Source organism: Ictalurus furcatus, chromosome 11, assembly GCF_023375685.1.
Source record: "Ictalurus furcatus strain D&B chromosome 11, Billie_1.0, whole genome shotgun sequence".
Lineage (NCBI taxonomy): Eukaryota > Metazoa > Chordata > Actinopteri > Siluriformes > Ictaluridae > Ictalurus > Ictalurus furcatus.
In genome coordinates this window covers 8,500,533-8,525,133 of record NC_071265.1, presented here as the reverse complement: position 1 = coordinate 8,525,133, position 24,601 = coordinate 8,500,533, and the positions used below count along the sequence as shown (strand labels likewise).

General features: G+C 40.1%; 1 protein-coding gene across 8 annotated transcripts in view; it reads left to right on the top strand.

Moving 5' to 3' along the window:
* Positions 1 to 24,601, top strand: part of dock7 (dedicator of cytokinesis 7) — a 69,652-nt gene that overhangs the window by 31,445 nt on the left and 13,606 nt on the right. For 3 of the 8 annotated variants that reach the window (XM_053637043.1, XM_053637037.1, XM_053637036.1), the window contains exons 15-37: positions 2,282 to 2,399; positions 3,226 to 3,296; positions 3,911 to 4,049; positions 4,142 to 4,243; positions 5,011 to 5,097; positions 5,187 to 5,418; positions 5,559 to 5,723; positions 6,777 to 6,946; positions 11,677 to 11,766; positions 12,180 to 12,275; positions 13,619 to 13,759; positions 14,569 to 14,682; positions 14,870 to 15,037; positions 15,339 to 15,490; positions 16,206 to 16,375; positions 16,683 to 16,828; positions 17,598 to 17,780; positions 17,946 to 18,102; positions 19,871 to 19,967; positions 23,568 to 23,664; positions 23,765 to 23,899; positions 23,985 to 24,137; positions 24,243 to 24,401. In XM_053637043.1, coding sequence (XP_053493018.1) covers positions 2,282 to 2,399; positions 3,226 to 3,296; positions 3,911 to 4,049; positions 4,142 to 4,243; positions 5,011 to 5,097; positions 5,187 to 5,418; positions 5,559 to 5,723; positions 6,777 to 6,946; positions 11,677 to 11,766; positions 12,180 to 12,275; positions 13,619 to 13,759; positions 14,569 to 14,682; positions 14,870 to 15,037; positions 15,339 to 15,490; positions 16,206 to 16,375; positions 16,683 to 16,828; positions 17,598 to 17,780; positions 17,946 to 18,102; positions 19,871 to 19,967; positions 23,568 to 23,664; positions 23,765 to 23,899; positions 23,985 to 24,137; positions 24,243 to 24,401 — 3,142 coding nt within the window. Of the gene's footprint in view, positions 1 to 2,281; positions 2,400 to 3,225; positions 3,297 to 3,910; positions 4,050 to 4,141; positions 4,244 to 5,010; positions 5,098 to 5,186; positions 5,419 to 5,558; positions 5,724 to 6,776; positions 6,947 to 8,124; positions 8,218 to 11,676; positions 11,767 to 12,179; positions 12,276 to 13,618; positions 13,760 to 14,568; positions 14,683 to 14,869; positions 15,038 to 15,338; positions 15,491 to 16,205; positions 16,376 to 16,682; positions 16,829 to 17,597; positions 17,781 to 17,945; positions 18,103 to 19,870; positions 19,968 to 23,567; positions 23,665 to 23,764; positions 23,900 to 23,984; positions 24,138 to 24,242; positions 24,402 to 24,601 lie in introns of all 8 variants that reach the window. The other 5 variants (XM_053637042.1, XM_053637041.1, XM_053637044.1 and 2 more) reach the window with 4 other exon arrangements.

The window sequence follows — 24,601 nt, the reverse complement described above, 5'->3', positions numbered from 1 at the left end:
AGATAGACATTGAAGTGGAAAACATGGTTAGCAGCATCAGATGAAGGGAGAGCAGAGACAGTAAGTGCATGAGAGAGGAGCGCTTTGTGGATAATATTTATGACCCTCATACTCCCAGGAGGATGAGCTTAACGTCATTGTGGTTTCACTGACATGTCACCCAAAGTATACACCCCTGTACAGTCTGCTCTGAAGCATCCTACTGTCCTTCATCTCACTAAACCACAGAGACTATTTTGGGGTTTTGGTCAGTTTCCATTTCCAAAGCTTTTCCCATCCATCCATTTTCCATGCCGCTTATCGTACACAGGCTCGTGGGGGAGCCTGGAGCCCATCCTACAGTACGCTGGGCACAAGGTGGGGGACACCATGAATGGGGTGTCAACCCATCACAGGGCACAAGTGTACACCCATTCACACACTACTGAAATGCCAATCAGACTACAATACGTCTTTGGGCTGGGGAGAAAACTGGAGCACCCGGAGGAAACCCCCGAGGCACGGCGAGAACGTGGACACTCTGTGCACGTAGGGCAGAGGTGGGATTTGAACCCTCAACCTGGAGGTTTGAGGCAAACATGCTAACCACTTAGCCACTGTGCCAAAAAGCCTAATTTCATTTATTTATTTATTTATTATATAAAGCCTTTTACATGAGAACAAGGTTTCATCATGGTTACTAATGCCCTCATCAGTACATCAAAAATTCCTATATTTTCCAATTATACTGTACATTGTGGCATTTTTGACAATATTTGAAAATCAAATGCCCCATGAATAAATGAAATGAGGCGGTTGCTTCATTTTATATAACAACAGCTCTGACCGTCGTCCTGGCTCTAATTCAAATCGAAGCTTTATACCAGACTGCTCGTTCTAATGTCATCATTTCTATTGTAACAACTCATTCACAGGGCCTTGTATGATGCAAAAGCTAATCTAAGCCTAGTAATAAACAGATGTTGAAAAAAAGCATGCTGTTAATTAAAGAAAACTTAGAATGGATTGATATGGTAACATTTTTTGTCAGGAAACATTTATGGAAGAAGTCTCCAGTGTTTGAATTTTGTAATTGTTAGAAGTAAAGGTTATGTTTTCCCACCATGGGAAAGACTTTGTGTTTTGTGGGTTCTCGCTAAAATTCGGTGTATTTTGTCTTATTAGCTTCAAGAGAAAGTATGGGAAAGGATGAGTATAGCTGCTAGAATGTAAGTGATAACAGGGACTAGAGATGCACCGATACTAAATTTCTCAGCCGATACGAATAACCGATTATTCAGTGATATCGGCCGACACTGATAGTTCTGCCTTTTATGCCTTCTTTTAAATTAATAATAATAAATTAACAATTCAAATGCAAATAAAAACTTTATTCTCTCCATTTCAACAAGTTGTTTCACAGTAACTGGTCTCATAAACAGAAAACACATTACTCTAATTAACATGAACACGTGAACTACATTCTGAAGGTTAAAGTAAGATTTCTTAATTTATTGAATGTTATTAATTCATATTAACATTGACTGAATTCTAAAATCCTCCTGTTAGTCTCACATTCACTCTCCACTAACAAAAGCATTTCTACTTCATCACTGAACATCAAACTGCTAATATATAATATCAACTTTATATATTAACATTAACTGGATATGAAATGTACTACTCTACCAATATATTTTTCTGTGCAATATATACTTTTCTGTCACCTCATCTTCATTTAAGTCTTTCAACTGTGTACTGGCGCTTTAATGCAGCGCGGCAAAAATAAATTAAGTCTCAACGCCGAAACTCCCGCTTCACTGCTGCTCACTTCCGGTGTAAAATTCCACACAAGAGACATCATCTTTACACACAGCACGCAATCGATGTGTTTTCCCGCCTTCTTTTGATTGACAGGATATAATCGGCTCTGATCATCAGGTGTTTTTAAACTATCGGCCAATGGCGGACAGCGTGGAAAAATAGCCTTTATGGGGCCGATCCTTCTGTGCACTTCGAACAGGAACTAATGATGTTTCACAGAGAAAACATATGATCTTTATTTAAAAAAAATATAATCATCAAATTGCTGTGGTATACATGGCATAAAACACTCCAGGACATGCTGTTATAGGAAATATAATCAACTTTGGCGTCATAACAGTAGCTCTGCTTCGTGTTGGGCTGCATTACACGATCCTGTTTTTGGACTTCTGTATGTTCTCAGCATTGACTCTCTTGTTCCATGTATTGTTCTTATGTCTCCTCCTCTATTTTTTTTTCTCCCCTTGTTCTTATTTAGGAACCTGCTGTATGTCAACCCACAGAGTCTGAATTTCGCTAACCGCCAGGGCTCCGCTCGGAACATCACAGTGAAGGTGCAGTTTATGAACGGGGAGGACCCCAGCAATGCCATGCCTGTAAGTGATGACACACAAGCTGACTGGATTGTGTACTTACGTACCTCTGTACGTGCACTTGAGTTGCCGTTTATGCCGTCTTTGTACGTTATCTTAGACAATAGGGCATGCTATTATGGGAAAACAATCAGTGACCGGGTACCTCGATGTGGCCGGATGCAAAGTGGAGTTACAGCATGCGTTTTATTTCTCTTAAACGCCAGCAATTTGCCAGTGATTAGACTTTTTATTATATATTTTTAAAATATATAAACACATCATACTTTTTATCTGTTTGTAGTTCTGTTGAACGTTGTGGATCATCCATGAGACAATGAGAAGTTCCTGTGATAATAGCAATAAACAGTCATTCCTTTGCTTGAAGTTAATAAGACAAAATCAAATGCAGCTTGTTACTGAGAAAACTGCAAAAGTAGACCTTACCATGTTGGAAAACCTTAAAGAACAGCCTCACCCAAGACCGTTTTCAGTCACTGACGCTGAAGACGTGGAGCATCTACCGTACTCTCCCAGAGAATGCAGTTTTCTAACAATGAGTTTTTGCTATAGAAACGATAATGAGCGCATTAATACAATATAAACCTGTGCTTTGTCCGTCTTGTGGCACTACACCTCTTGGGGAACTACTGTCAGAGCTACGCTTATAGATCGTTAATCAGTACCTTCTGACCAATCAGATTTGAGTATTCAACAATGGTGTGTTATAAGAGTAACACGCAGCACCATTAACAAATGAATGAATCAAATAAATGCATTTAACATGTGAAATTCAAAGGAACATCAGTCTATACTTACTGCTTTTCCCCCCCCCATCTTGGTTGTTTAGGTGATCTTCGGTAAATCCAGCTGTGGAGAGTTTTCAAAAGAGGCATACACTGCGGTGGTCTATCATAACCGGTCAGTTCCACAGCAGTACAATTTTCCTCGCCTGTAAAGGTTATTTAATCAGTGTTGTTCTAGTGACCTTGTTATCTTTCATTCACAAGACCCAATCGCACAATATGTCACTCGGTTTTAAAATTCATCAGCTGATATTAAAGTCAGGAAGCTATTGGAAGTTGTGACAGCGTAAATATTACAAACGCTGTCACCCCACCACACACTTTGAACTGCAGTTCCTCTGAAACAGTTCATGACATTTTCTCCACTAAATTCTTTGCATTTATTGATTTATCTATCTATGTTTGCATTGCATTGTATGAAATTGTAGATCAAATGTGGCCATTTGGAAAAAGTTTTTAAGAGTAAAATATGCATAAATGCAAGTGCGTTTATTTTTTCATCTTTTATTGATTTAAATTTTTTTTTCTTCCTAATTTAAAGTCACATACAAATTGAGCAGTGTTCAATCCAACATACAACTATTAAAGAGCTTTTTTTAATTATTATTATTATTATTATTATTTACTTATTTATTTTAAATCAGACATGTACAGAGGTTTAGTTTTAAGGAAATTTAGGCTTTTGTTTAATTCCCGTTGATTGTTAATTGGGCTCGTATACCCTTCCAGCTCTCCAGATTTCCATGATGAGGTCAAAATTAAGCTGCCAGCCTCCCTGAACGACCACCATCACATCCTGTTCACCTTCTACCACGTCAGCTGCCAACAGAAGCAAAACACTCCTCTGGAGACACCAGTTGGATACACGGTACACACATCTGCACACACATCTGCGTGCGCGAAGCCAATTTCTAAGGTTTAATTGTGAAACCTGTTCTGCCTCGTTTCTCCCTCGTCCAGTGGATCCCGATGCTGCAGAACGGACGTCTTCGAACAGGCCACTTCTGCCTGCCAGTGTCCCTGGAAAAACCACCGCAGTCTTATTCTGTACTCTCTCCTGATGTAAGACTCATTCGAATGCTCAAGTACAGCAGGCTTCCATGAGGAACTGATCGTTGCTTAACCAGCTACCTAGAGATTTTAAAGTGTTTCTCTGTGGTTTATTAATGATTGAGATGAATATATAATGAATCTGTAAGACATCAGTGGCGTGGTGGTACATTTACGCTTATTCATTTAGCGGATGCTTTTATCCAAAGCGACTTACAAATGAGAAAATACCAGCAAAGTGATATATCAAGCGGAGAACAATACAAGTAGTGCTACCATGCGAGATTTATAATTGAGTTCTAGAGAAGCAAAGTGCGCACAGTAGAGGTGTAAGTGCCAGAGTAAGTTTTTTATTTCATTTATTTATTTAAAAAGGTACTGTGGGGGTTGGCATTTTAGCGTTTAGTTAAGTGCTCACGGAAGAGGTGGTCTTTAGCTGTTTTTTGAAGATAGTGTCAGATTCTATGGTCCGGATTGAAGTTGGAAGTTCATTCCACCACTGAGGGACAGTTAGTGTGAAGGTTCTGGAAAGGGACCTTGAGCCACAGTGTGTAGGTACTACTAAGCGTTGGTCGTTAACCGATCACAGTTGCGTGAGGGAACGTAAGCCTCAAGGGAGAGTGTTGAGGTAGGGGGGTGCTGTTCCAGACAAGGTGTTGTGTACATCTTGTGTAATGTTTTATTCTGGAAAACAAAATGAAACAGGCAGATGTGGTTTATAACCGCCACATTCAAAGTGCTTTTCATACTTTCCTACTGTTCCATGTATTTTTTTTTAGGTTCCTCTGCCTGGTATGAAATGGGTCGACAACCACAGGGGAGTGTTTAACGTTGAGGTCGTATCCGTGTCCACTATCCACACCCAGGTACTGTCGGTTCTTACGTTTCGCCTTCTCTAGGTTGTGTGCGTGACTAAGAAAAGTGCTGTACTGAAAAGAGCTTCTCCCGCTCTCAGGACCAGTATCTGGATAAGTTCTTTGCGCTGGTGCACGCTCTGGACGAGCACATGTTCCCAGTGAGGATCGGAGATATGCGGATCATGGAGAACAGCCTGGAAGCAGAGCTGAAGGGCAGCATAGCAGCTCTGAGCTCCTCTCAGCTGGAACCAGTGGTGCGCTTCCTCCACCTGCTGCTCGACAAGCTGGTGCTGTTGGTGGTGCGGCCGCCCGTCATCGCCGGACAGATCGGTAACAACTCGCTGATCTGAGACAGCGCTGTACTGCTAATCTAATCTTCAAATCTAATCATCTAGTACTACGAGACCCTAAAACCTACAACTTTCTCTTCATCTTTTTTTCCTCCTGCTTCCATATCCTTCTTAACGCAGTAAATCTTGGCCAGGCTGCTTTCGAGGCGATGGCATCCATAGTAAACCGTCTGCATAAATATCTGGACACCAGCCAGGACATGCACGGCCGCAACAGCCTCCTCTCTTCCTACATTCACTACGTCTTCCGTCTGCCCAACATGGACCCTAACTCTCCTTCCCCAGGTAAGCCTTCTACCTGCCACAAGGGCATTAGTGAGATCAGGCACCTGGGGTGCAGTCGGTGTTAGAACACGTTTGGGCCCCTTAGTTCCAGTAAAGTTAAATCTTAATGCTGTAGCATACAAAAAACATTCTAGACAGTTGTGTGCCTCCTCATTTGTGGCAAGTTTGGTGAGGAACCACATATGGGTGTGAAGGTGAGGTGTCCACATAATTTTGGCCATATAGTGTATACTATGTGGTGCCCTGGGGGGAAAAATGTGTTGAAATTTTGACATTTTCTACTTGTGTATATATATTTCCTGAAAACTACAGGCTTTCCTGAACTGAAATATATGTTACGTGTATCTCAACCACAATTAAAGTTCTAGCGTTTTAAAGTCTGCAAAATTTGAGGAAATTGCATTTAAAAAGTTTAATTTCAAGAACAAATTTCACGATCCAAATTCTATTTAAAATTTCATGACATTTATGTCTTCAAAGGCGACAACGACATCAGAATGTTCTACATCTTGTCTACATCTTAACGTCTTTGGAAAGCTTTCTTACACTTTGATTAATCTTTGAAATGAATGTGCTATCGTTGGCGTATTTAACATTGACAAAAAGCTTTAAATAAATAAAATTATACTTCCCAACGGTCATACTACATTTAAGTGATTGGCTAAACCAGGCATTTATTGGAGTCATAGTTTTCTGCAGCTGTAACTATCTAGGTTTTAAAGCGGGCCTGTGTTATACCCTATGTATTGAGCATAAATAGGAATCCATTTGGGATTCAGCTGTCTTAGAAAAGAAATCTATTAGGCTTATACCACTAAAAAAAAGTATTAGATCGCTAATGACATTTTGCTGATGATTATTTTTAGTTAGTTACATTTTATATAGCGTTTTTCTAAACACTCAAAGTGCTAGTGTGTAGCATCCACCTGGATGATACGACAGCAGCCATAGTGAGCCAGAACGCCCACCACGTGCAACGTTTTATACGAATGGCTGTCGCTGTTAAGATGAGAGCCTCTTAATACTTTTCTACTCATGTATTCATGTCAACAGGTCCTGGAGGCCTGGGCGGCTCGGTGCACTATGCCACGATGGCTCGTTCTGCCATCAGACCAGCCAGCCTCAACCTCAACCGCTCCCGTAGCCTTAGCAACAGTAACCCTGACATCTCTGGCACGCCAACGTCTCCGGACGACGAAGTTCGTTCCATTATCGGCACTAAGGTAGGAAGGTCTGCGTTCGAGGTTGACGTTAAGAGAGATTCTCGTGTGTCTGGATGAGTAAGATGATCAACTTGTACACCTCAATGTATAATGCGCTTTATAATACCTGATGATTATGCACATTCTACTTGACTGCTTTTTAAAAAAAAAAAAAAAAAATTTATTAGCTCTCTAACATCGACTTGTCAGCATCATGTGACAGTGATTTACAAATTTCATTTGGTAGGCATCACAGTTCATAACTTACTCCAGTGGTGTTTTATTTATTTATTTTTTTATGACTGCTCGATCTGAGTTTATTAACAAGCATACTAGGGCTGTGACTCGCCTTAAATCCTGCTGAGGATGAATCACTTCCTGAAGTGCTAGATTCTTCCTGAAGTGCTGACTAAACTTGCAGCATTCCTCAATGTTGTTACAGTTCAACCCTTATAGTTCATTGGTACAGCAAACATCAGCGGGAACACCTTATCTATATAGCTGCTGTATCATTAACCTGGATGTAAACGGGAAACTATAGACGTCATGTGCAGTGAGGAATGAATCTGGTGCATGGAGGGATTGAAAGTCAGATGCAAAGATTTATCAACCCCTTTTTTTTTTCCATTAGGTTAACTGTGGTCAGGAAAATAAGATGAAGTTTGTATTACATGGAAGTCTAATTTAATATTTTTCTTTGGAATGGCAAGAAACACTCATTTAATTTTGTGTGATGTCCAATTTTTTTGTATGCACGTTCTGCTTTTATCCTCTTAGGTCTGTGTATGACGGGGTGGTATTTTCTAAACGCTGTAAGATGTTTCCAGTTTTGTGTTCTTAGACATGAATAGCGAAATTCAGCTTGCCTAATGTTTATTAAAGTGCATACTGTGGTCGTACAGCCATAAAAGCCACTGATCTAACTTCTTTTCCCTGTATTGTTGACTTTCAATGTGTGAATTCTGAATCTGTTTCTTTCCAAATCTGTAATTCTGTTTTAATCGCTCACATTCTAACCTAACCTGCTTTCTGAACAAGCTCGGTGTCGGATGTTTGAAGTGCTGACTTGAACTGAATGACTTTTTAATCCCTTTTTTTTTGCCCGTGGCATTGACCTGTAAATTTTGACCTGTCACTCTTCCCTTTGCTTGCTTGCTCCTGGCCGTGACACCTTTGCTTCCCTCCCCCTTGGCTCGCAGGGCTTAGATCGCTCCAACTCCTGGGTGCACACCATGGGCTGCAAGAGTGGCCCCTGGGGGACCAGCCCTGGCTCGGCATCCGATACTGTGCAGGTCATTAAAAAAAAAACATAATCCAACCCCTTGAAACAAAAAAGATAAAGAATCACCTCACATACCTGTCCAACACACAAAAAACTACACCCACATTTATTTATTTATTTATTTATTTATTTATTTAATTATTTTTCAAGGTTCTATGTCCTCACCCAACAACTCCTGCTCCGTATTCACAGATCCTGTAGGTTAAATCCAGCATAGCCCTCAACCACCAGCCTGGTAGAAGTAAACATACTGATGCTCACAAGCCTTTAACTTATTGCGTGCCATGTACTCGGGCATGTGTAAGTCTGATATGGCCGTGGACTTATGTCGCAAGCAGTATGTTTTGATGGTCATAATCTGTGCAGGTCATCAAGACATACCTAGAGCAAAAAGTAAATAAATAAGGTGTTTTTGAAAGTGAGTGCTTTTGAGGTTCAGAATCTCTTTTACCAGGCTTCGGAATGAGCGAATCATCTTAATAACGAAGGAGGTATTTCAGGATTTTTAATTGTTTCGCCTGCAAACCTACAATAACGTATATTACGTTTACATGGACAACGATAATCCGATATTAACCCGATTAAGACAATACTCTGATTAAGAAACTATCACATAAACGGCGGTTATTGATTACCTTAATCTGGCTAAAGTAAACACACATTGAATTAAGACGTGTGGAGTATTCCTGTTTTAGTCGCATTATCTGAGTGCATTATAGATATGTACACACCTCAATCGCACTATTAACGTCGTGTGAGAGTTTTCACGGCATTTTGCGACAGGACATGATCACACATGGCAGTGCTCAACCATTTGACGGCAAACAAGAGAGCACGGCTCCGTCCGAGACCGCGTACTTACCTGCTATATAGTAGGAGAAATACATGTATCTCAGCTACTATATAGTAGGTAAGTATGCGGTTTGGGACGCAGCCCACGGCTCCAAGCAGTCGTCTGTTTGCACGTATAGCATGACTAATAATTAACTGCACTTGAAGATTTAGTGAAATTAAAAATAAAACCCAGAATTGTATACGGTACCATAACGAAGACGAACTGTATGATACGTGAAATTCCGGAGGGGACGGCGTGGTGCGGTGACGTAATGACGTGTGCCGTTAATCGATTTATGTTCTATAACATATAAAACAGGAACATGAAAGGAATATTCTAAAAGCAACTCATGTAAACACCTTAATCACAATATTGTCTTATTCAGAATAAGGTCAATAATTAGATTACTGCTGTCCATGTAAACGTAGTCATTGTCATGGAAGATGGATGATTAGTTGTGAGAGAAATCTAAATGAAAAGTGACCGCTGTAAGTCTAGCTTTAAAACTAATCATGGGTATATTATGCCTGGTTTATGCTTCGTCAGAAGTGTTTCTGAGCGCAGGAGTAAAAAGCTTCTCAAAGCTTTGAGCATTCATGGACTTTCAGGAGAGTTGCAGGATCTTTGGTGGAATATTAAACAGCAGATCGAATGGCGGGGGGGGAGCTCGTTTTTCTATTTAAACAAAATGCTGTTGCTTCAACTGAGAGAAGGAACATTTGCTTGAAGTTCCGCCCTGAATCGTCTGAATAATAATCTGTTGATCTAAAGCTGATTCAGTGCAAAATTTATACATCTCACAATGGCATAAAGTTGTTTGCATACAAAGGTCCAGATAAGCGGCAAATGTTACTGAATGGTAACTACGGTTACCTCTTACCCACTCCAATTTGGTCACCTGCCAATCCCACCCACCAGCCAGTTCTCCCCAATCACATGCTGTCACACACACCCAGCACTGATGAGTGCTGCTGTGCTCGTCAGGGGAGAGAGAACGGCCAGTTCTGCTCCCTTGATTCATGGATGGCCGTGGCATCATCAGGATTCCAACTCAAGACATGGTGAACTCATTTCTGTTGCACCACTCAGGAACTGAGCAGTTACCTTTTAATATTTAAATACGACCAGGCTATAATTAAGAGAAATCGGAAGTAGTTATGTTTTTGTTTTGTCGTGGCGTATAAGTGCACGTGATTTGGATAAGCCACAGCCGAGGATCCGCTACAGAAGCCTCACTGGTTCATGTTTAGAAAACAGAACCATAAGAAACAGCTTCATTGTGTTTATTTGAAAGAGAAAAAGTGTCTTAACCCTAATGACAAACAGTAGAGTTTAAGTGATTTTAATAATCAGCTAATGACCTAGCAGGGATAAATACTACATTTATCTTTTCAGAATGTAGTGTACACAATCGTAGCGTCTTAAGCTGTGTTAAGAAAATAAAACAGTATCTCTATTACTCGGTTAACAAATATATGTTGGTGCCAGCTACCTGATTTTAAAAGTAATGACACCTCTAACTAGCTGTTGGAAATCGACTTAAGCTAATAGATGACTAATTACTGGTAAGCTAATGACCGCTGCCCAGCACTGCTCTGGCAAGGGAAATGCGAGGTGGTGTGAGATACAGATTCGAGCCTGTCGTGAGATGTTGCAGCTGGACAATCACTGCAGAGTTGAGCAGCCCATCTAGATGACGTGGTTTTGGAAAGCCGCTTTTTTGACACTTTGAAGGCTTCGGAAAACCCGCTCAGAAGGAAGCATAAATCAGGCTTTAATCTGCAGCCGGATAAAATTGAATCGGTGTTGCGGATTTGGATCACGTTAATTGACTTTGGTCCTTAATAATAAAAGTGGTTGAGCGCTTCGTCCGTTTCCTGCCGTTTGTCTTCCATTCATATCCTTCTCTCTTTTCTTTTTTTTTTCCACCCACTGCTAAATATTCCCTCTCCATTTTCTCTCTCTACATTACGTTCATCATACTGTGAGCACTGCATGGCCATGAAAGCACTAATCCAGCTTTCCCTCACACTACGGCATGTCATGAGATGCTGCATGTAAACCGTGTGTGTGTGTGTGTATGTGTGAGAATAAAAGACATAGTTTTTGGGTGTGTGTGTGTGTGTCAATATAAATGTAAGATAATTACATTTACTCATAGTTTACTCTTATTTGTTACTGTATAATATTATAAAGCTAGATAATCTGAGATCAATCTGAGTGTACTGTCTTACTGGACAATACTACTCACAAGTTTAGTAATTGTTCTATTATTTTTATTATTTTTAAATTACTTGTATTATTATTATTATTAGTAGTAGTAGTAGTAATAGTAAAAGTAGTTGTAGTAGTACTACTATTACTACTACTAAAATGTAAATATTACAGTATTTATCACTTTAATTCAACAGGATTATTATTGTCGTTGTTGTTGTTGTAAGTTGATAGCTTTTAACAGTACGCCAGCCTACAGTTTGAGAGTCAGTGCTGCTTTTACCAGGTTCTGTTCCATCTTTGTGTGTGTGCGTGCGTGCGTGCGTGCGTAGTTGTGTCTATCTGACTAGCAGATGGCACCACACACTCCTGTCCTTCACACTAATGTGTTGTCACCCTTCCATTCATCCCCACCCATAGGCCATGGATCGCAGTGGCAATCGCATGTCATCGCACACTGAGAGCGCCAGTTTCTTGCAAACTTTAACAGGACGCTTGCCGACCAAAAAGGTAGAGACCCGACACGGTGGGGGAGGAGCCACGACCGCCTCCTCGACCGCCCGCTCCGACCTGTGTCTTGTGTGTCGCTTTTGACTGGATGGTGTTTGGTGTGGTGGTTGTGGTCTTGTGGGATGCTGATTGTGTGTCTTGCTGTGAATGCTGTGTGGTGATGGAATGATATAACACTCCCGCTGTCTGGTCGAAAAACCAATTGTGTGTGTGAATGTATGTTTTGCTCCGAATTAATCCAGGGCTTCGTTTTTGCAGCAGCCAAAGGGATTATATCAAAGGCCTGTTTCATTTTCTATAGTAGTGTTCTAACACAGTCATGTGTGTTTAATTAGTTCTCTAATTTGAGATGTGTGTTTGTGGTGGACGGCTGGCAGCTGATGGTGTTTTGATGCTCTGCTGGTGTTCCTTAGCTCTTCCATGAGGAACTGGCACTGCAGTGGGTGGTGAGCAGTGGCAGTGTGAGAGAAGGAGCTCTTCAACAGGCCTGGTTCTTCTTTGAGCTCATGGTAAGAATCAATATAATGGGTAATAATAATGGATAAAATGATGATCAATTGATTTTGGCAAGTATGAAAATCATGATATTTACTCACAATTGACGACGGGCTGTTGAATTATTAGAATATAATCCACACCTGGAGGTGGTAACGCGGCCATTGCACCTCGGTGTGTGTTATTTTCTAATAATTCAATGGACTGGAGTAAATTATTCCACTTATACCACAGTTACAACACCTTAAGACATTATTAAGATGTTTTATTTCAAGACATTTGTCAGGTTTTTGTCCTTAAAACACTCTTGTGTATGGAACTAATCTATTGCGCATCCCATCTCAAGCATATGTCGCGATTTCCAAAACGTCATTTTTAGAGCTAGTAACAGAGGCTTGAGCCGTTGATATGCAATTATTGGAGAGAGAGAGAGAACAACTGATCTCTCTCTCTCTCCCCAGTAACTGCATATCGATGGCTTAAGCCGCCGCTTCGCCTCGTGGCCACGTTACCACCTCGGGTGCACATTATTTTTCTAATAATTTTATCTAAAGGCCCGTCATCAATTATTCCTTCCTTATTTCTGTATGTATTTTTTTTTTTTATTTAAAGCAACACATGATGTTCTTGATATAAGGAATCCACGCATATATTATTCTTAGCCTGCATTCCTTCACATGGATAATTCTCTGATTTAAGACCTTTGTCACATTAACTGTGTTGTATCTTTTGCATGCAAATTATATATAAAATGAAGAGTCTAAACAATCTACAGGGTTTCCACAGTCCTGGAATATGTTGTCGGAAATGAATGGCATTTTCCTAACCTGGAAGAGTTTGGTAAAATTGGGTTTTGAGGAAAATCATGGAATTTTTTTCATTTGCCACTGTTATCATCAGTTTTTTTTTATTATTTAAATGAGGTCATTTTGGTTTTATGTTAAAAGACAAAAAAAAAAAAGAGCCAATGAAATGCACAAGAGTTTACAAATGTGAAGGATGGGTGGCCCATAAATTCAATATCGGCGGAATACCTTTGCAGGTTTACATTCAGTCAGTTTACCCCATCTATCGCTTTTAATGAATTACATTTAAATAATTTGTTTAATCCAAAAACTCTGACCACAATTACAATAGGATTGATCATGGAGTGCAGTTCTTGCTATAGGTTTGCCTTTTAATGCTCTTCCTAGAAGACTTCTTGCACATTAAAACTTAATGGATTTCACTTCCATACATATTGTTGTCCCGAGTCGTCATTTGGTAGATTATTCCACTATGTTACTTACCTGGCGAGCAAAGTGCTTGATTTGCTTGTTGATTTTGCTTCTTTATGCGAACTTGCATCTGCTTTCAGGTTAAAAGTATAATCCACCACTTGTACTTCGCCGACCGTCTGGAGTCTCCCAGGAAGAACCGTTTTCCTGAGCGCTTCATGGATGACATCACAGCTCTGGTTAGCACCATCGCAGGAGACATCGTCTCACGCTTCCAAAAGGTAACCGAGTCTGCTCGGCATTGTGCAGATGTAATATAAATCAGAATAGAATTCGTTTTGAGAATTATACCACAACACTGGTATGTCACTGGCTAGAAGGTGTTGATTTATTTCCTGTAGTAGTGCCAGCAGCAAGGCACGTTTTAACGCATTATTGTTTCTATTGTAACAACTGCGACTTGTGTGGTGGACACTCCATATGATCCAAGACTAATAATACACGTTAAATTAACAGAAGTGTATAATCATTTAAAAATAGGGACATTTATACATGTAACATGTATGTCCAGCACCATTTTATGTCTTAATATTTATAGTAGAGAGAGAAAAAAGAGAGACTGGTGAGGGAATGATTATTTACTGCTGTTTTAACTTGATGAACTTGTTTCTTGGATGTTCCACAACAAAGAATGTAACTATTAATGGATAAATTGTATGACATTCATTAACAAATAATAAAAAAAGGCCAAATTGTTGTAGCATAAAAGAAATAAAACACTTCGGAACCTGTTGAGATTGGAAAATAATCAGTGTCAGGTGTAGTAACAATAACACCGCTTCATGTAGACCCATATTACACCACCCTTTCGTTCATTTCATTTCCTGAAACAGCACAGCTCCGTCGTTTTATTCCTTACTTAATCTCCCAAATGAAAATACCAGGCTATCTAGGCATAATGAGGCATTTTATTGGTTTGAAATGGCATTCAGATGAGAGGCACTGAATAAGAAGTACTGAATGGTCTTAAGTTGAGATGTCAAAGTCTTAGATTTGCAGTCAGCATGTCTTCCTCTTTCTGCTGTGCCAGGATCTGGAGTTGGTGGAGAGGCTCAACACAAGCCTGGCCTTCTTCCTTAATGACCTGCTGTCTGTCATGGACAGGGGCTTCGTCTTCAGCCTCATCAAGGCATACTGGAAACAGGTATGTTTTTTTTTTTTTTTTTTTTTTTTAGTTCTAACCCGTTTCCAGTTCTGACTCAAAGCTTAATTGGGAATTTAAATGTAATCGGAAATATTTCTTAAACGTCCTGGTCAATGTAAAGTCACAACTTCCTGTTTATTAGTTCTAGTTCTCACTTTTTAATGACTGTGAATCTCTTTCCCACCAGGTGTCCACTAAGCTGTATGCACTGCAGAACCCCACTCTGGAATCTCTGAGGCTTGACTTCCTCAGGATCGTGTGCAGCCACGAGCACTACGTCACGCTGAACCTGCCCTGCAGTCTGCTCACTCCTCCAGCCTCCCCCTCTCCCTCCGTCTCCTCCGCCACCTCACAGGTAACACAGCCACAGGACCATTCAGCTCCAGTGAATTATTCCCACTCAAATACACCAACTATAAAATCAACATTTGGAAAGAATAGATCTGCCTGAATCACATTTAATCCCATGTGAGGAACTGATGGGAATGCAAATCAAGGAAGGATCTGTAAACTTTTGATGGAAAGATCTCGGATCTCTGCGTTATTTCATCTGAAAGATCAAACTAATAATAAAATAAATCTTACTTTAACTTATGTCCCAACCACAACGATAACAGTATCTAACTGCTACATCTATCTGTCTTTGTCCACCCCAGAGCTCTGGTTTCTCCACCCACGTGCAGGACCAGAAGATTGCGAATATGTTCGAGTTGTCAGTACCCTTTAGAGAACAGCACTACCTGGCTGGTTTGGTTCTAACCGAACTCGCCGTCATTCTGGACCCGGAAGCTGATGGGTCAGTACACTGGTGTGTGTTTCGTCTCACTTCATCTCTGTGCTTTACATCCTGTCCTGTCTGATATCTATAAACATGTTCTATATGACAAATTATCACCAGTCCTGTGCTAAATCACAGCTGTTTTTTGTTTCCTATCCAAGATCGGCACTAATAGAAACTAAGGGATTATGGGTGCGGGGATAGCAAAACTATTCAGTGCTTAATGTTTACCTTGCAACAACGTACATATGCAAAATGTAAAAGAAAAATAAAGTAGGCTGGTTTATTGATGTGCTTGTGCTGTCAAAAGCAAAACAGCAAGGTCAAATGTCTAAAATAGTTTTGTTCAACAGCCTCCATCCTATTTAAAGTATATTTGTATTTGAGGCATGAGATTCGTAATAAGAAGGACTTATAACTTGTTGGTGGCAAAGGCGTCCATGTCCTCAGGTTCTGCTTGTTTTTGTCCCGCGGTGAAACAGCCTTGTGGAAACGTTATCAGCATGAAAAGAGTTTATTGCAGCTTGTTTTGCACAAAAGTGTTTGGAAATCAGTTCAATCAGTGAAATCAAACAGGCAAATCATATGCGCTTATTTTCTGTTTGTGCCACTTATTATCCAGCTGTTAATGAGAAGTTAACTGTAACATAACGTATCGTAAATAGACGGAACATATTAATATGCTAACCTGTGTCTATTGTTGTTTACTAAAATGGACAACTTTCAAACTTGTCTTTGCATGTAGGATGTTCGGCTTGCATAAGAAGGTGATCAGCGTGGTCCATAACCTGCTGTCCAGTCATGACTCGGACCCGCGCTATGCCGACCCTGAGGTTAAAGCCAGGGTCGCCATGCTGTACCTACCTCTCATTGGCATCATCATGGAGACCCTGTCCCAGCTCCATGACTTCACAGGTATATACAAAAGCTTCTTATTGACCGTTATTGTCAGATGAATGCTAGAAGTGCTGCACGGTATACGTTGAAACTCACTGCATAAATCAGTCCGAGATGACGTGATTATCGATGGACGTGATTATCGATGGACGTGATTGGTAGGTCCAAGGTCCAAATTGGTTTCACTCAAGCTGCACATTTTGCATGTCGCTGTAACTGTAACGGGACTAAACATCTGAACGTATAGAGCATGGCGCATCAGTTTAGAGTGTATGTACAGTACTGTAATCTGTCGATGTGGGGTTTGGTTTGTCCTCTCTTACAGAGTCTCATAACCAGTGGGGTCGTCTTGGAATAGATGAACAGGAAGCTGAGGGCAATAGCATGATCAGTCAGAGCGTAGCCATGGCAATAGCAGGGACCTCTGTTCCTCAGATGTCGCGGCCTAGTAGCTTCCTGCTTAACCCACAGGTAGGTAATGTAATCGAGCCTGGGAGAGGAGCACTACACAACTGACCTTCCTTCCTTCCTTCCTATCTTTCTTTCTCTCTTTCTTTCTCTCTCTCTATCTTTCTTTTTCTTTCTTTCTCTCTCTCTCTTTCTTTCTCTCTCTCTCTCTCTCTTTCTTTTTCTTTCTTTCTCTCTCTCTCTCTCTCTCTCTCTCTCTCTCTCTCTCTCTCATCTGCTTGGTACTAGGAATGTGTGGTCAGGTCTTTGATTATTTTCCTATAACAGCACATGTTTTATTCCTCTTAATCCAGTCGTTTGTCTCATCACTGAAAAGTTCACTATATCATCAATTAGACTCATTTTTAATCTGTTTCTGTGGAGTGTTTACCAGACAAGCCCATGTCAATTAGCTGTTACTATAGAAACGATAACATAAATTACAACATAAGTGCATTAATATAAACCAGTGACATGCCTTGAATCACGGAACTACTGCCAGAGCTGCTGTTATAGAATATTAATTCATCAACACTCTCTGACTGGGATCAAGAATTCAACAATGCTGTTCTCACACTGCCACCATATACAGTGACATCAGCTTCAATTAGTTTACTTTCTTTCTTTTTTTCTTTTAACATGGCAAATATACATGTTTAAATAATTCATTATTAGCCACTATAGAAAAAAATGGCAGACCATCAACATCACGGTCTTCAGCATGCTGTCTCTCTCTCCCTCTCTCTCTCTCTCTCTCTCTCTCTCTCTCTCTCTCTCTCTCTCATATCCCCAGGCCACCCGTCAACACGGCACCTTCTCTCCCGAGTCCAGTCGCAGTCTGCTCATCTGTCTGCTGTGGGTGCTGAAGAACGCAGACGAGCTGGTGCTGCAGAAGTGGTTCACTGACCTGTCTGTGTCTCAGCTCAACCGCCTGCTGGACATGCTCTACCTCTGCGTCTCCTGCTTCGAGTACAAGGTGAAGTTTCAAAACACTCAGTCACTCTAACAGCAGGTTTTATTTTAATCAAAAATGTCAAATCAGGTTGTAATTTTCAATTTGTGTTGTTTCAGTACGTTTTAACAAGAAATTAAATTAACCATCTTTTTTGTTTTTTTTCTGTTCATCCATCTCATCAAAAAGGCCCATTTTTTATTCATGCAGGGAAAGAAGGCATTTGAGCGCATGAACAGTCTAACCTTTAAGAAGTCTAAAGACATGAAGGCCAAGCTGGAGGAGGCTATCCTGGGCAGTATCGGAGCCAGGCAGGAGATGGTGCGACGCAGCCGAGGACAGTTAGGTCTGTGCTGGCAGGGTCTCATAACACAGTTATGGAAATAATTAATAAAATTCTCTGTCGGATATATTCTACTCGAATCTGTATTCTCTTTATTAGCTGTTGATAACCTGAGTCTGAGTGATGTAATTGCAAAAAAGGGGTTGGGTTCAAATGAATGCATTATCAAGAGGTCTGATTAGATAATATGCAATCAGATCATTTCCTCTAACTCTGCTTAAAAACCAAGCGCAGGGACATTTTCACATAGACGGCCGGTTTGATTTCACTTGTTAATCGGGACTGTAGTGGTAGAAATAACCAGATGGTTAAAACAACTTGTTTTCCTGTCATATCTCTGAACCTGTTGGGAATAGCGATTATATTGGTTACTTCCTCAAGTAGCAAAAATTGGTTCGATTTAAAGGGGTCATATGATGATTTTAAAAGTTCTTTTTTTTTTTTTTTTAATCAGGTGTAGTAGTATTGGTTAACATGCTTTAATGTTCAAAAACGCATTATTTTTCACATGCTGTACATTATTGCAGTACCTCTATTCCCAGTCTATTTGAAACGCTCCGATTGAGGTCCGGTTTCTTCAAAGCTCCTCCTTCCAAAAATCCCAGAGTGTTCTGATTGGCCAGCTGACTCATTGCGTCGTGATTGGCCCAAAACCAAGTGTCGGAAATGTAACGCCTCTTGCCGTAATCGCAAGCTTCAGCTTCCATAATCGCTTGCGTTAGAGCTTCGGCTTTTAAAGAAATTATAAACACAGTTAATAATGTCGTGGGTTTTACCGTATCAGTTCGAGCCCGAGTCAGATTCTGAAAATGCGAATGATCGAGTAGATCAATCGGAACCAACTTTGCAAGCGCGACGTGAGCAGAACACAACTGCTCAACAACAGAAAAAACTGGTAAGTTTTTATTTTGTAACTCTCGTACCTTTCAGATGCGATGTTATAATGGTTTAATTTGTCTTCTTCACTGTAACTACTTTATGTCCTGAAATGACAAGATAAAACACAGTTTATTATATTAATTAATAATAATAAAAAAATGATAGAGGCATTATGCTGATATTTTAAATTGTGACTTAGACGTTTGCAGTATTAATATCTGGATTTCGATCGAGGCGTTTTAGGCAGGTCCGGAGCAGTGTTCTCTGTTAGATAGAATAAATAAATCCCTTTGGGGGAGACTGTGAGCTTTGTAACTTTGCAGATCTTCTACATACACAAACAAATACATTTTACACACTAAAGGAAAAGGAAAACATTCAAAAGCATCATATGACCCCTTTTAAGAAATTCTTTTATTTCCATTAAATATACATATCGTTCCAGTTGTAATGACGCGTTAAATGTCTGATGCACATTCAGTTGGCACAACTGTGCTGTTTGTTGTTAATTTTCTTTTCTTTTTTTTGTTTTTTGCATAGTAATTCAGTCAGACACCGTGTTTATATTGCGCTGTGGTTATAGTAGTGTACATCAACTGTACATCAAGCCTGAGCTTGAAAAGTCATGGAAATATGGGTCTGCATTGTGTTTGCTTTAAGAGAGAACCTTGGGTAACAGTATATTTAGAGCTATTTTTGGACAGAAGTGGGTTATACAGCTGCATAGGCAGATTTTGCAAATCTCATCCCATCCACCACATCAGTGCTGGTGTGTTAATTCCACACCACAAAAATTTATAACACCACATTATGCTTGTGCGTACACAAAACAATACAGGTCAGTATATCTAGACGGTGGTTTTTGTGAAACTGAAGCTTCTCTCCCTTTCAGAACGGAGTCCATCAGGCAGTGCGTTTGGCAGTCAAGAGAACCTGCGCTGGAGGAAGGACATGACACACTGGCGCCAGAACAGTGAAAAGATGGACAAGTATGACCACTCTAAACTGCCTTTCTTTTTTTTTCTTTTTTTTAAACAATCTGACATTTTGACATTAGTCATGTTCTAGCCACACAATATAAAGCAAAAATTCAAACCAGAAGGAATTCAATTATCATTAAATAGAATAAATTCTGACTCAGGGCAAAATATATTATACCACATCACTGTTGAATTCTTGAGTTTGATTAATCAGAAGGTGTTGTTAAAAGCTCTATAACAGCAATTGATGGGGGTGAGTCAGATGAAAACCTTAAAAGTGTGACATAAATTAGGAACCTAGAGGAATCTACAGGAAGTTTTGGAACACTTGCATTGAATGAATTGGAGATTATAGAAAAATTACGCAAAATAATAAGTAAGATGTTTTGTTTTTTTTTGGACTCACCCTTGTAATTCTGAGGGACTTTAAAAAAAAAAAAAAAAAGGTATGGTGAAGCTTTCTCGCAAGAGACATCGTAAAGAACAGTTGACGTGCATGTGTTTTGTCCTTTTCCTTTCAGGAGAACGTGAGAGAACGACTACTTAGCTATTAAGTGATAACAGGAACTAACATGTCTGAATGTAGCTATAAACGGATAAAAGAGAAAAAATTTATAAATAAAAGTGATCATCATTTTGCAATTTTGCTGTGGTATACGACTGAGTAAAACACATCAGAACATATTGAGAAATAAACTTCTGGGTGGTAATGTTAATCAGCCCGGTCACTGATTATATAACAGCATACCTTGTCATGTTTTATTACTTGTGGAACAGTGGGGAATATTGTTCTGGATCATACATCCGATACTTCTTATTTAACGCGTTTATTTAGTATTTTATAATCATTGCCCACCCGTGTCCCGTCAGTACGGAGGACATTACACATTGTACTCCATTAACTATTTTGGTGTGGAATAACCCCTCCATTTGACCTTGTTCTTTCATGTACTGTATGTCTAGGGGCCAAAGATCAGTCAGGTATTGTACAACTGAAGTGTGATCTAAACAACCTCCCTCTGCTAACCCCCTTGAGTATACGGCCCACCCCCCCGCTCTTTTTGCCTCATGCTTAAAGTGCTCTAGTTGAAGCTGGACTGCTGCGTCCTTGTAACTGGGATTGCTCTGTGACTCTGTGTGTGTGTGTGTGTGTGTGTGTGTGTGTGTGTGTGTGTGTGTATGTGTGTGCTTGGGAAGAAAAAGGGTGGCTGCTTGGGTGGTGTGATTCAGCCATTTTTCTGCATTATAGCAAGCAACATTAGAGATAAATTCAAAAATGTGTGCTTCTAATGCGCCGTTAGATTACGGATACTGAAATGACAGCTCGGTCAAACCAGGACTGTGTTCTTTGTACTTAAATCTGGGATTTATTGTATAAAAGTCTTAACATACACTATTTGACTGTTGTTGTTAGTTATGATAATGAAGGAACATCTGTCAAACCCTAAATGTTTAGTGCTATAACTTAATTACTCTGTTTTCTATGTAAGGGCAGTGGTGGCTCAGTGGTTAAAGACTCTGGGTTACTGATCAGAAGGTCAGGAGTTCAAGCCTCAACAATGCCAAGCTGCCACTGTTGGCCCCTTGAGCAAGGCCCTTAACCCTCAATTGCTCAGTTGTATAAATGAGATAAATGTAAGTCGCTCTGGATAAGGACGTCTGCCAAAAGTGCCATAAATGTAAATGTAGAATTTCACACTCCATTGATGTTAATGACGTTAATTCATCTGCAATTTGTTCAAGAAATGTGCCATAAAGAGGCTATAGTGTTTTTTGGTGACGTGTCCCTTTAAAAATAGATTTCCTTCTGCATAATTTTATCCTGAGGAGTTTAGTGTCATGGCAGTTTTTTAGATTCTTCATTTTGTGTAATAATGTAAACAGTGATCAGGCTCTCAGCATTCGTTGCAGTTCAATTGCAAAATCTAAATCATCGACTGTACGTAGTGATGCGCTGGAATCGGGAAAACCCGTAATCAGAAAGCATACTTTAGTGGTGAGTGAGACAACTGACTTTGCTTAATTTAATTTATACAGTGTTTTTGATGGTGATTGGGATTTAGAGCTAGCCAGACATGACCGTGACTAGAAACAAGTCACTCAGCATGAAGAGGAAACTTTGAGGAACCAGAATTAAAGGGGACGCCGTCCTGTTCTGGGTGACACTGGATAGTGTGATTATAAATCATTAGAGTGAAAAAAAAAAAAATTGCAAACAGTATAATACGTCCAAACTATATGTGCATAGAATTGATCATTAATATATAATCATGGTCCTGTTGAATACTCAAATCTGATTGGTCAGAAGGTGTTGATTCATTTTTTTAAATAATAGCAGCTCTGATAATAGTGCCGGCTGTAAGGCAAAGCACAGGTTTATATTAACGTGGTTGTTCCTGTAGTAACAGATTACACAGGGACTTGTATTGTGGACGATTTAGAAACGTGTTGTCGGCACTTTGTAATAGTCTGAGGTAACGCTTTAACTAGTTACAGGAAAGTCTTCAGGACAGATGGCTTTGCATGTTAACAAGCTGTGTGTTTTATTTATTTATTTATTTATAAATCTTAATAAGAAAGAAAAAGAGAGGATGGTGAGGGAACAACAGTTTATTGCTGCTATAATGTAAGTCATAAAAAGAACTAATTGGTTTTGTGGATATTAAATCAAATTGAATGTAACCTATTCATAGATTAAAAAAAAAAGTGTGCCGCTCATTAATAAAAATAAAAAAAAGTTGCTCTTGGCAAATTGCTGTGGTAGGAAGTGGAACTTTTCTTTTCTTCCCTATAAAAGCATGTCCGGTCATGTTATATTCATTACATAATTGTGGTTAGGCTAATTTTATTTATTTATTTATTTATTTATTTATTTATACAAAGCCCTGTTAGTTTGAATCTTGAATTTCTGCTCAGGTAACTGATTCAGCTGTATGTGTATCGTGCTTCTCTTAATGTCTGCCCATGTCTTATACTCACTGTATCACTAACCCGAGTTTCTTCATCCAAAGCCAATGTGAAGTGCTGGACGCCAAATCCAGCTTCCACATGTGCATAGCATTAACCTATAGATTTTTATTTTTCCTGCATACCCTACCGCCGCATCCATGGTCCACCTACGTGTGCTTTTTATGGACGCCTCCTGTGCTAGGGGTGCTTGGTTGGGCGCTGGCTCTCCCCTTGCTGTGTTGCAACTTTTCATGCTGTTGAAGTTTGTGTATGGCTTGTTTTGAATGAGCGGTGTGCTGTGCAGGTTTAAGGAAAGCCTTCAGCGCAATAGGAGGAGCCAGGATTCCTTGTTAGATAGGTTTGTAAGCTTAGATAAATCTATACAAGTCCTAATAATAAACCACGTCCTTCCCCTTAGGCCCATTGTACATCAATTACAATGGAAGGATGCCTGAGCAGTCTTTTGTATCTGTATTACCTTGAATCGTCTGTGCTCAGATTGTGAGCTACAAACATGTCTTTAGTGTCACTGGATCTGTATACAGAGGATCTGTATGAATGCTTGTGCGGAAGGATTTAGCATTCAAGCGCTCCTTACCTTTTTTCACGCACAGCATGAAAGAATTCTGAATATGTTCTCTGTTTTCGCTCCTTTTGCAGAACCAGGGCAGAGCTGGAACACGAGGCACTAATAGACGGCAATCTGGCAACCGAGGCCAACCTCATCATCCTCGACACTCTGGAAATCATAGTGCAGGTAAATATTTAAAGCACAGAAAGCTAGATTTACAGTCCTAATTTGGTGAGATGTCTTCGCTTTTTTTTTATTTAAAAAGTAATGGTTTCGCTCTGCATAGACTGTATCTGTGACCGAGTCGAAGGAAAGCATTCTCGGAGGCGTCCTCAAAGTCCTGCTTCACAGCATGGCATGCAACCAGAGCGCCCTCTATCTTCAGCACTGCTTCGCGACACAGAGAGCTCTTGTCTCAAAGGTGAGCACAGGTTGAGTGATAAAGCGTGCGCGATGGTGTGAACGCCACTGTGCATGCTAATATTTCTCTCGTGGTGTGTGTTTAGTTCCCAGAGCTGCTGTTCGAGGAGGAGACGGAGCAGTGTGCTGATCTGTGTCTGCGTCTGCTGAGGAACTGCAGCAGTAGCATCGGTACCATTAGGTCGCACGCCAGTGCCTCACTTTACCTGCTAATGAGACAGAACTTTGAGATTGGAAACGTGAGTCCGTTTATTTATTCCATTTTTATTTCAACTTGAGAAATTATTCAATGTTGTGCCTGAACTGAACTAAATGATATGAATCTCTCTCTGTGTGTCCTGCAGAACTTTGCCAGAGTGAAAATGCAGGTGACCATGTCTCTGTCGTCCCTGGTTGGCACGTCTCAAAACTTTAACGAGGAGTTCCTGAGACGCTCGCTCAAAACCATCCTGACCTACGCTGAGGAGGACCTGGAGCTCCGAGAGACCACATTCCCTGACCAGGTCAGTTCTAAACTAGTGTCAAATCACAGACTTATCTCTTTAGCTTTTGCTACAGATAGTGGTACGTTTTGTCACTAAATTTGCAGTTACACATGGTGGTGTGCATCTCTAAAGAGATGGGGGTTAAAAAAAAAAAACCCTTCAAGATTCTCAAGTTTGAAGCCAGAAAAGTGTACAATAGGTATGATGCATTCCATTGG